This window comes from Anabrus simplex, chromosome 6 (genome assembly GCF_040414725.1).
Source record: "Anabrus simplex isolate iqAnaSimp1 chromosome 6, ASM4041472v1, whole genome shotgun sequence".
Taxonomy (NCBI): domain Eukaryota; kingdom Metazoa; phylum Arthropoda; class Insecta; order Orthoptera; family Tettigoniidae; genus Anabrus; species Anabrus simplex.
In genome coordinates, this window is record NC_090270.1 from 266,820,563 (window position 1) to 266,833,657 (window position 13,095).

Here is a 13,095-nt window from a genome sequence, read left to right on the forward strand (position 1 = left end):
AAATATGAATCATTGATCACAAAAAAGACATTAGTATGTAGCATAATAGCAGACAAGTCATCTGGTGCTCTATCTTTTTGTTTGCAACTGCTTGCATGTTTCTTTTGGCTTAACACTTCCTTATTCCTTCCATGTGCTATCTCTCTTCTGCTGTCACCCATCTGTACTAGAAGACATTACTGATGTGACTGTACAAAAAACAAGCTGTCTGTGACTGGTCAGTAGCTGGTAGGCTTATATTCCAGAGTTAGTATGAGAGGAAAGAGGTAAGAAAATGTGCTAGGTTACCACTCCCCTACCACCATATAGTGAGAAACTAACAAGCAATTTTGTTGGTCATAGCAAATCTGACTTGCAGCACTTCACTACAGCATGCATGGACACACCTAGCAACTTACTTTAATAACACAACTGAAGACAATGGAATGATGTTAGTCAACATTAAGAGAAGTTATCCTGTGAACATGTCTATAACAGATCATAATACATCATATGCAAGCTCTCGGGAACAAATAAAAATGTATTTCATCCCTTCGTAGTAATTTGAACAATATGGCCTCTGTGTACAGAATTCTGAACACCTTGTTAGTCTGAGTGTTCAGCATGTGTCACTTGGCATTCACCAGTGATGAGCACAATGTTTGAAATATAACAGAAATGACTCAATGAAGAAATATGGCCAAACATAGTGAACAAGGAGACCTCTTCCTATTTGTACACAAGCTTCACTTCAACTTAGTAACAAAGCTCACACTTTTTTAAAAACATCCATTTACAGAGATGTCGCTTCCTTTTCTCCTTTTTTTTTTCGATATTTGTTTCACGTCATATGGTAATGATGGGATAGGAAACAGCTTGGACTGGCGGGCATCAACTCTCGTTGAGGAGCCATCTTGTCAGATCTTCATGAGGGAAGTGTAGGATAAGAAGAAAGCCGGATAAGTACAGGGCAATTCAAAATGTTGGATCCAATTTAATAAATTTTTTCTGTGAAATCTAATAAACATATCATAATGTGAGACATGTGCTAGGAACAGTAAACTCTCAAAGTTTTTTTCAGTCATATCACAAGTGTTATATGTGAGCACCTCACGTAACATGACATACATCAAGCCGATAGTCTAACTCCTGCCAAACCTTGTGTAGTGTGTCGCGGTCAATCTCTGCAACAGCTGCTGTGATGCGGGCACGAGGGTCATCCAATGTTGGTGGAAGAGGTGGTACGTAAACATGATCCTTTACGAAACCCCACAAGAAGAAATCATATGGGGTTAAGTCGGGGGAACGTGGTGGCCAACGAATAAGAGTTCAATCCCCCTGAGATGCATGACCTATCCAGCGTTGTGCCAGTGTCTCGTTGAGATGGCTCCGAACGTCGCCATGGTAATGCAGAGGGACACCATCCAGTTGAAGGGCGAAATCTGCACTATCCTCTTCGAGCTGTGGCAGGGGCCATTGTTGCAGCATATCGAGAAAAACATTTCTTATCACAGTAGGTTCAATGAAGAAAAAGGGTCCATAAACCTTCTCACGGGAATTGGCACAAAACACATTCACCTTGGGGGAATCGCACTGGTGTTCCACAAGATGGGGATTAGAAGTTCCCCAGATCCTTATGTTGTGTCCATTCACAGTCCCGGAAAGGTGAAAAGTTGCTTCATCACTGAAAATTACCCTTTTGGAGAACCCATCCTCTTCCATTAATGCGAGAAAATCAGCACAAAAGGACGCTCGAGCAGCATAATCAGTGTCTTTTAAGGACTGCACCAGTTACAAGCGGTAGGGTTTCATTCATAAACGTTTCCGCAGAATGCGCCAAACAGTTGCCTGTGGAAGTTCAAGTTGCCTCGCTGCCCGGTAGGTAGACTTCTGCGGACTCCGCACGAAACTGGCGCGAACATGTTCCACCGTCTCTTCCCCGGTCGAAGGACGGCCAGTCAACTCTCGCTTACAGAAGCAGCCTGTGTCTCTGAATTTTGTATACCACGCACAAATGGCTTTTCCAGTAGGTGGGTCTCTTCCATACCTGGTACGGAAATGCCGTTCAACACTAATCACAGACTTGTTTACATGGTAATCAAGCACATAGAACGACTTCTGCTCTCCAGCCGCAGCCATTTTCTTTACTCGCTTCCTGCGCGCTCTTAACGGCTCAAAATGAAACCACGTGGGATGAAATGTAAACTCAAGTAAACTTTGAGAGTTTGCCTTTCTTTGCGCATATCTCACAGTATATATTCATTAGATTTCATAGAATAAATTTATGAAATCAGGTCCATCATTTTGAATTGCCCTGTACAGGAAAAGGGAAGAAACATAAGACAAAGATAAATACTGTACAGGTGATGAAAGATTTTTTTCAAGTTGCTCTACGTCGCACCAACACAGATAGGTCTTATGGCGACGATTCGACAGGAAAGGGCTAGAAGTGGGAAGGAAGCGGGTGTGGCCTTAATTAAGGTACCTCGTGTGAAAAATGGGAAAACACGGAAAACCATCTTCAGGGCTGACAACAGTGGGGTTCGAACCCACTATCTCCCTAATACTGGATACTGGCTGCACTTAAGTGACTGCAGCTATCGAGCTCGGTAGGTGGTGAAGAAAGATCAGGAACATAAAACAAAAAGAAAAGGAAAGGATCCCAACGGGATAATATACAGTATATAGGCCTATGACTAGATTTGACATTTATTTGTTCTTTTCCAACATTTTCTCAGAAATACGTGAACCTATATCCAGTACAGTATATATAGCCTATATATATAGGCCTATATATAATTTTTGTGGGTATCCACAAGGTTTGCATCTACATGGGAGGTGAATTATATTTTGATAATAATTACAATTAAGTCTGATAAAATATTAAATGCAAGGAACATAAAACACCACACGTTCATTCTTTTCTTGAGCGACAGTACAATGTCAATGCAATTTGACACATTCTGAAATCCTGATTATTACTCATTAGTACTACTGATATGTCAAGAGAACACATTTCTTCGGACATTCATTGATGGGTTTATTTCTGTAGCCTAATGGAACCAATTTCATTTAGTTACTACTTCCCTAAACCATAAGTTTTTGATTCACGCCTTGACAACCCAGAATAATAGAAAGTCTTTATGGTCCATAATGTGTAAAATGAGACTAATGGCTTCAATTAATTATAATGGAAAATTAACTTTAATGAGTGAAGTTTCCTAGCATGGAAACTATGGAAGAGGAAAACTTACAATTTAAGACTGTATCACACAGGATTCTAAACTTGTATGAACATGAATGAGACCATTATCAAAAGTGTCAATCAATCAATCAATCAATACTGATCTGCATTTAGGGCAGTCGCCCAGGTGGCAGATTCCCTATTTGTTGTTTTCCTAGCCTTTTCCGAAATGATTTCAAAGAAATTGGAAATTTATTGAACATCTCCCTTGGTAAGTTATTCCAGTCCCTAACTCCCCTTCCTATAAATGAATATTTGCCCCAGTTTGTCCTCTTGAATTCCAACTTTATCTTCATATTGTGATCTTTCCTACTTTTATAGACGCCATTCAAACCTATTCGTCTACTAATGTCATTCCACGCCATCTCTCCACTGACAGCTCGGAACATACCACTTAGTCGAGCAGCTCTTCTTCTTTCTCTCAATTCTTCCCAACCCAAACATTGCAACATTTTTGTAACGCTACTCTTTTGTCGGAAATCACCCAGAACAAATCGAGCTGCTTTTCTTTGGATTTTTTCCAGTTCTTGAATCAGGTAATCCTGGTGAGGGTCCCATACACTGGAACCATACTCTAGTTGGGGTCTTACCAGAGACTTATATGCACTCTCCTTTACATCCTTACTACAACCCCTAAACACCCTCATAACCATGTGCAGAGATCGGTACCCTTTATTTACAATCCCATTTATGTGATTACCCCAGTGAAGATCTTTCCTTATATTAACACCTAGATACTTACAATGATCCCCAAAAGGAACTTTCACCCCATCAACGCAGTAATTAAAACTGAGAGGACTTTTCCTATTTGTAAAACTCACAACCTGACTTTTAGCCCCGTTTATCAACATACCATTGCCTGCTGTCCATCTCACAATATTTTCGAGGTCACGTTGCAGTTGCTCACAATCTTGTAACTTATTTATCACTCTATAGAGAATTACATCATCCGCAAAAAGCCTTACCTCCGATTCCACTCCTTTACTCATATCATTTATATATATAAGAAAACATAAAGGTCCGATAACACTGCCCTGAGGAACTCCCCTCTCAACTATTACAGGGTCAGACAAAGCTTCACCTACTCTAACTCTCTGAGATCTATTTTCTAGAAATATAGCAACCCATTCAGTCACTCTTTTGTCTAGTCCAATTGCACTCATTTTTGCCAGTAGTCTCCCATGATCCACCCTATCAAATGCTTTAGACATGTCAATCGCGATACAGTCCATTTGACCTCCAGAATCCAAGATATCTGCTATATCTTCCTGGAATCCTACAAGTTGAGCTTCAGTGGAATAACCTTTCCTAAAACCGAATTGCCTTCTATCGAACCAGTTATTAATTTCACAAACATGTCTAATATAATCAGAAAGAATGCCTTCCCAAAGCTTACATACAATGCATGTCAAACTTACTGGCCTGTAATTTTCAGCTTTATGTCTATCACCCTTTCCTTTATACACAGGGGCTACTATAGCAACTCTCCATTCATCTGGTATAGCTCCTTCGGCCAAACAATAATCAAATAAGTACTTCAGATATGGTACTATATCCCAACCCATTGTCTTTAGTATATCCCCAGAAATCTGATCAATTCCAGCCGCTTTTCTACTTTTCAACTTTTGTATCTTATTGTAAATGTCATTGTTATCATACGTAAATTTTATTACTTCTTTGGCCTTAGTCTCTTCCTCTATCTTGACATTATCCTTGTAACCAACAATCTTTACATACTGCTGACTGAATACTTCTGCCTTTTGAAGATCCTCACATACACACTCCCCTTGTTCATTAATTATTCCTGGAATGTCCTTCTTGGAACCTGTTTCTGCCTTAAAATACCTATACATACCCTTCCATTTTTCACTAAAATTTGTATGACTGCCAATTATGCTTGCCATCATGTTATCCTTAGCTGCCTTCTTTGCTAGATTCAATTTTCTAGTAAGTTCCTTCAATTTCTCCTTACTTCCACAGCCATTTCTAACTCTATTTCTTTCCAGTCTGCACCTCCTTCTTAGTCTCTTTATTTCTCTATTATAATAAGGTGGGTCTTTACCATTCCTTACCACCCTTAAAGGTACAAACCCGTTTTCGCATTCCTCAACAATTTCTTTAAACCCATCCCAGAGTTTGTTTACATTTTTATTTACCGTTTTCCACCGATCATAGTTACTTTTTAGAAACTGCCTCATACCTGCTTTATCAGCCATATGGTACTGCCTAACAGTCCTACTTTTAAGACCTTCCTTTCTATCACATTTATTTTTAACTACCACAAAAACAGCTTCATGATCACTAATACCATCTATTACTTCAGTTTCCCTATAGAGCTCATCTGGTTTTATCAGCACCACATCCAGGATATTTTTCCCTCTGGTTGGTTCCATCACTTTCTGAATCTTCAGTTCACTTCATATAGGCTATGTACTTCAGGGTATTAATAATCACAGTTTCATCGATTCTATATGAAAAGCAGGGAATTCTGTGAAAGAGCTCTTAGAGGCTTAGGTGTACATAGGCCTATACAATTATCACAGTTAAATGAACAGCTCTGAAAATAAATTTCCACCTGTAGCCTTGATAGTTAATTTAATCAATAGGCCTACAATATATTTTGTTTGTTGCTACTTGGACTCCATCAGCATCATCATCATCATACAGTTCCAGTTTTCCAGGTAATATTGACGAGCTCTTCCATTCTGTCTTATTGAGATATGTTCCGTTGTTAATGGCAGTGGCGAAGCGCGAACTAAGTAAGAGGGTAGACAGAGATTTATTTTATTTAAACTGTTTTAATCATATTATTGTATGGAATTTTGTTTTCGACGCATAGATCTGTATTCGGTATTATATTAATGACTCTGAAAATAAGACAAACCCTATAACAACCTATAACCCTACGTGCACTTGCCTTATTTTTAAATATAGAAGAAATAGGCCGCGGGAGTTGTGAACTAACAACATACTTTTAAGAATAAAAATAGCAATATATTTCATTGTTATGTAGATTTAATAAGATAAATAAGAAATAAATAGTTGTTCGTACAAGTCACCTTAAACAATATTCTTGTAAACGAGTTTAATCCGCCTGTCCTTTATTTCGGCAAATATATCTATTACTCTCGTCTTGAAGTCAGGCGTCTTGCTAAGATTCCACAGAAATGTCTTCTCTATAGCTAGAGAAATACGTTTTAATTCATTTTAATGCACTCATAGTGCGTTCACTAGAAACCGACTTTAACGGAATATATAGCATCAAGTTAAGCAATTTTTTCCGTATGCGTACTCTGGAGTAGCTTATTAAGACTGGAAGCCAATAGTTGTTGGGGTTATAATACCGCAACTAATATTGGCGGGCAAGAAAATGCACGTACTTGAAGGGTTTTGATGCTGTCATTCATTTATTAGGTGTAAGTTTACTCTACTTCATATTTAAATATTATTAATTTATTTTTAGACGTGTCTTATAATAAAGTAAATTCAAATTAATAACATTAAAAGCATGTCCAAGATGGTAGCCAATAAGAGCACCTTTATAAGAGAGATCCAAATACTAGCCAATGAGAGCAAGAAGAGACGCTGGTAAGTCTGTCTACTGGGCGGAGACATCTTACTATAGAAAAGTCATAGTTCCACAGTCAGCACCTACAGATAGCGTTAGTGTTGCTCTATCTGAAAGCTTTGAAAATCAAAGGGAAAATACACAGAATGGACAGCGTCTACTTTTGCCTACGTGCTTCGTGTAACTAACGCGAGCCTTAGCATTGCCGAAGTGAGACGAAAATAAGAAAAGCGGGGAATACAATAATGTCACGAATCTAGAAATAATTAATGTTCTAAGAAGTAACTGAATTAACTAGACAATATTTCTTTCACAAAATGTTAAGGGTACACGCTGTCTACCCTGTCGCTTCACCCCTGGTTAATGGCGTCCTCCAGTGTCCTTCCTCGATCTGCAATGTCGATCTTTATGATACCCATCCAGTGAGTTCTTGGTCTTCCCACCATCCATTTTCCTGCCACATGTCTCTCCAAGTTAACATATGCTGTCCTTGTTGGCCCCATCCTCATTAAATGCCCAAACGACCTCAATCTGGACATGCTGACCCGATCTAACAATAACGTCTCAATCCGAGCTTCCTTTCTAACCACATCATTCCGAACTTGTCCAGTATGGTTTTTTGAATTGAGGACCTAACCTTGATGAGTCTTTCTTAGTGAGGGTGGAGATTTCAATACCATAGGTTAAGATTGGTATGAAGTACTGATTGAACATCATCAGCTTTGATTTTATTGGTACCTGGGAATAACTTATATCTTGTTGAAATTTCAGCCTTACAAAGTATTCATCAAGAACTGCACACAGGAAAATCATAACTTATTAAAAGTTTAAAGAGTTACATATCATGATCACAAGTTGATGAAAAATGTAATTACTCACAAGTTTGGGCCACAACTTTGCTTCCCTTGCCAGCCTCTATATCCTTCAAAGTCTCCCAAACAATCTGGATGATAGGCAGACAGAAGGCTCCTGTCTTACCACTGCCGGTCTCAGCAGCCATGAGGACATCACCACCACCTAGGATAAGTGGGATGGCCTCTGCTTGTACATCCATGGGCAACATCCAATCCATTTCTTCCACGGCTTTTGCCAATTCGGGCAAGACGCCCATTTCTAAAACACAACAAAATTAAACAATGCAAATAATGTTTAGAAGTTCACAAAGAATTTCCAAAACACTTGCAAAATATAAAAAACTCTTAAGCTATTTACCAAACTCTCAGAACAGTGAATTATTGAGCAGTTTAAAAATGATTGTACCTCAGCCCACCACAAAAGCTGCTAGGGTACAAGAGAAACATTTCATAAGGGTTTGACAACAATTCATAACAATCTGTGCAGATATCAGTCCAGAATTTTGTCCTACAGCATTTTATTTTAAATGGTGGTGGTAATTATTCTGTTAAGAAGTAGTACAAATGAGCAATCATCCTCTCTTTAAGATTAATCAGAGGGAAAATGGAAGGAGGTCCAACCTTCCTAAAAAGGATGGCATCAGCAAAAGAAAAGGGAAGGACCTTGAAGGGCATGTAAATGAAAGACTCTCTAGGCCTTGCAATGCCATCAGAGGAGATTACAAGATGACCAAGGGAGGCCGGATAGGAAAGCAATGCTAAACTCAACTAGGGGACCCACACCCCCAAGCTGAGAGCCCTGAGGATTATCCCCTTCCACTCAGAGTCTGAGTCTTCTACTAAATGCAGCTTTCTCCTCTGCTATTAACTGTCCTTGAGATTTTAATAAGTTGAGTGAAATAGACACTTATTTTAGCACAATGAGTATAAGTTATCTTGACAAGGCTGGATTGTGAGTAGAATATAGTTTGATTAGTAACACAGATTGTAGTTTAACTAGGAGATGTTATAACCTGTAAAGCAACTCATTCTAAGTAGATTTATACCGGTAACCATATGATGGTGTATATTATAATGTTATAGATAATAGGTCTAAGATTTTGGGGCAATTATTACAACTGCTGAAGAAGAGAGAATTGCTGCTCTCGAAACATGCACGGGATGTAATGTGGTAATAAACATTTACCGGTAACATATAATTTTAAGTATTACTAGGTTGACGATATATGTAGGCCTATGTGTAATGTTAATGAAAAAATGGTAGTCAATATGGGCCAAATATAAAACCAATATGGTTAAGATAATAAACTCAAAACGTTACCATTTTCACAAAGGCTAGAAATGTGCTTAACGTAAGTCTGTAAAAAAAAAAAAAAACAGGAAACAAAATGATGACACGTCAAAGAAATTTGAACTTTACACATTACAAAAAGAGGAGGTCTCAACAATTTCACAAATGCACGTATCTGTATAAATAATAATGGTCAGGAAAGGCTTAAAAGTGAAAGATTTCCCAGATCTTCCTAACATATACTAATGAAGCAGGAAGAGATCAAGATTTGACCAGGAAGCAGTGATGATTACTAAGGAGGAAATACAACTGGGCAATCATCGTCTCTTAACACCAAGTGGAGGAAGAAGGATGAGGTCTGACCCTTTGCAGAATGACTGCAATGGAAAAGACCTGGAAGGGTATGAAAATGAAAACACCCTAGGCCTCATAAACTTTATACTGTACCTTTGAAAACAGAGGAAAACAAAAGTTGGGCAATGCAAGACCCAAAGAAAAGATTAAAGCGAGAAGTCTAGCACACGGGGATGCGTGGTCGCAACACACACACCCAAGTTGAGAGCCCCTGGGGGAATACCACATATAGTTGCCCCTTCCAACAGCATGGGATACTATGGATGGATTTCCTATTTTTTGCTAGTGGTTTCATGTCACACCAACACAGCAAAGGTTTTTTCAGTGATGCAAGTATGGCGAAGGTAGTGGCTATGGCCTTAATTACGGTACAGCCTCAGCATTTACCTGGTGTAAAAATGTGAAACGAGGGAAAACCACCTTTAGGACTACCAACTGTGGGATTCGAACACTCCATCTGCCGAATGCCAGCCCATAGTTACGCGACCCTAACCACACTGCCAACTCTCTCGGTTACCATGTATTTATTCTACCCCCACCCTTCATCCACCTTGGGGAGACAAAGGGAGATTTAACAGAAACAATTAATTTGAAAAGCCTAGTACAAGACATGGTAATCCCAGGTTTATTTGGGATACATGGTCCTAGCTTCAAGCCCATGACCAACATTCGGACTTGCTCGCCTCTCCAACGAGGTCCACCTTGGTGTTATGTTTCACGCAGAGCTGAGCTCTCCTGTTAGCATGCTAGAAGATGGTTTTCACCATGCAGAGCATCCACAACGAACCACCATCTGTTAAACTGATCACAGAGAATCATTCTCTTCTCAATACAAACATCATACATGATTCTCTATTTTAGGCTAGTACATTCTATTATCTGCCTACTGCCATTTTGTGATCGATGCAGTACTTTTGTATCTGTCTGTTGACACAGGCCAGAGCAAAAAGTAGCTTCCACCAAAAACCCAGTCTTATCCATGGCTGTGACAATATGGAAGCTCCTGGGGTATGGGTAATACTGAGCGATGACATTTGGAGCATGACCAGTGCTCACAGGGTCAGTCATGCAGCAATAGCACTTTCTGGCGCAGTGAGGATAGCAATGGTAAACTACCTCACTCCTCGTCTTGCCTAGAACACCTCATTTTGGCGCTGCCATCGGCATTTGCGATTTCCCTATAACCGCATATCATTTGGTGGTGCTATATGAGGATCCAACCCGCCTCTGGGAAGATAACTTGGCACACACAAATTCTAACGAGTTTTTACAATCCGATATCTCCTATGGGCTTACGACTATCCCTTTTTATATTGACACATTAAATCTCCATAACTGAAAATAGATTATTGGTGCTTAATTCGACGAGCTGAAAGGCCAGACATCCGAAAAATGACCGAATGTTTCCACTGCGGGACGACAAAAACAAAGTTTGAAATCAAGGGACTACAATTAGACTAAAAATAACAATGATCAATATATATAAATTTTGGTACCTTCAAATGCCGTCATCTTGCTGACTGCTGTAAAAATATGTCACCACTTAATAACGTTTTATTCAGCGAAACCGAACCAACGTAACCACAAAACTCTTATTTCACCCTATTGCACCTCTAAAGCCGGTAGCAAAGAGCTTCAATAAACAGAAGTGTTGTAAGCTTGTCTTGTCTTGTCTTGCGGATATTTGTTTGGGATTCAAAAGACTCTTTCCCAGTCACTAGTGTTGTAAGCGAATGACACCTGGAATCGCGAGAATCGGTTCCTACTTCTTCTTTAGTGTTGTTGGGCGCTGCACAGACGCAATTTACGAACGATTGGTCATTATTATCAGAAGAATGTATGTTGAAATTACGAAGAACTAGATACATCACATTGAGTAATTTAAATTGTGTGAGAGTATTCAAAGACAAATGTTACATTGATTTAAGTAGTCCGTGATGGCCAGCACAATTTACGGTGTGAGATTGGATCATGATCCTTGGATTGGATACTAGGCAAGAGACACATGTGGGAAAGGCAACCTGTTGTTCTAATAATCGTTGAAAGAGAATGTTTCGTTGTGAGTTAAATGTTTTACATTGTAGAATAATGTGATTAGCATCCCCCATAGCGTTACCACAATTACATAGCAGTGAGTCATTTAACTGAAATCGAAATTTATAGGCTGGTGTGAGTGCATGGTTAAAACGAAGGCGAATGATAGTGGTAACATGCCGACGTGTGTATTTCCCTTTAGCAAACCATGGCCGTAAACAGATAGAAGGTTGCACATTAAAATAAAAACCACCCTTTAAAGTCGCAGATCCTTTCCAATCGTCCTGCCATTCCTGACAAAGTGCATGTTTTATGAGAGGTTGAATATCGGTAGCGGGAATAGCGATGTTACAGTTAACCCATTTCCTAAAGCAGCGTCTTTGGCAAGTAAATCAGCTTTAAGATTGCCATTAATATTAGAATGGCCTGGAATCCAGTCCAACGTTATATCCTGATGGTTTTGGTCTAGGTTAAATAATAGTTTTTTTTTAAATATTGATGACATACCACGAACTTGGACTTTGAGTTGATTGTATGCATTTTAGAGCACTCTGTGAATCAGAAAATATGATGGCTTTTGGTATAGCATGAAGTTTGACATATAATAGGGCCTGCCGAATGGCGAATGCTTCAGCAGTGAAGATAGAAGCATGTTTTGGTAGTGTGAATTTGCCGGAGGTTTTAGATGAAGGTATATAGTAGGCTGCTCCGACACCTTGGTCATTTCGAGAACCATCCGTGTAAATACTTAATGTATCCTGATGAGGAGATAGGCATACTGGGAATGGAAAAGAAACAATATGAGAAGATTGTATGCTTTGTTTGGTATTGAATCCGAATTGGGATATAATAAGTTGTGGTTTATACAATGATACAGAGTATGGGAAGGAATAATGAGGTAGAGAGGGACACTTAATGACTTGATTGTTATAATCTCTAATGTTTTCAAAGGCTGTTAAGAGGTCAGGTGGTTTTCATTTAGTATTAGGGTATTTTTGAAAATATTCCGAGAGAAGTTGTAATTTAGGAAATAACAAATAGGAGGTAAGCGAGATTTTTCTTAGTAAGAACTTGTTTGCTAGAAACTTTCTCCGTAAGAACAACGGCATTTCTCCAGCTTCAACCAGCAACGCATTAGTGGGGGTTGATTTCAATGCATAGTCGTATCGCTTTGTATTGAATAACGTCTAATTTATGGACAAGGGTGGCAGATGCCATGTTAAAAAAGAAGCATCCGTAATCTAACCTTGATCGTATGGTATTCTTATAGATTGCCAACGCCATGACTGGGTCCGCCCCACCAGTTCCTCCTTACGATAGCTTTGAGAATATTTGAAAAGTTATTTTTTTATAGTGTAGGGATTCAAAATGATATTTCCAGGTTAACTTATTATCTAAATATGTACCTAAATATTTATAGGTTGTACGAATCGGAATGATTAAAGTACTACTTTGTATTGGTGATTGATCATAAATTCGTTTATTGGTGAATACCATGGCAGCACACTTATTCTGCGAAACTTCGAATCCATGGTCATTGAACCAATTATTTGCGTTGTCTAGTACTTGCGAGATGGTTTGTCTGGCTTCCAATACTGTACTTTTAGTAACGTATATTAGGACATCATCCGCGTACGTAATTATGCGAGCATCACGGGTAATGAGTGTTTCTAGATCCTTGAGGTATAATGCAAATAATATACCACTTAGTACGTCACCTTGGTGTAAGCCCTTGGAACTATAACGAATGTTAGGAGGCTGCCAAGATGAT

The 13,095-nt window shown here is 39.0% G+C and overlaps 1 protein-coding gene across 1 annotated transcript in view; it reads right to left on the reverse strand.

Moving 5' to 3' along the window:
- The window catches only part of Ddx1 (ATP-dependent RNA helicase Ddx1), a 113,063-nt gene extending 102,074 nt beyond the window's left edge, over window positions 1–10,989 (reverse strand). The window contains exons 1-2 of the mRNA XM_067149290.2: window positions 10,787–10,989; window positions 7,671–7,904 (exon numbers count right to left, since the gene is read on the reverse strand). Of these exons, the coding sequence (XP_067005391.1) occupies window positions 7,671–7,904; window positions 10,787–10,802 (250 nt within the window). The 5' untranslated portion in view covers window positions 10,803–10,989. The remainder of the gene's footprint in view (window positions 1–7,670; window positions 7,905–10,786) is intronic.
- Between the last annotated feature and the right edge of the window lie 2,106 nt (window positions 10,990–13,095).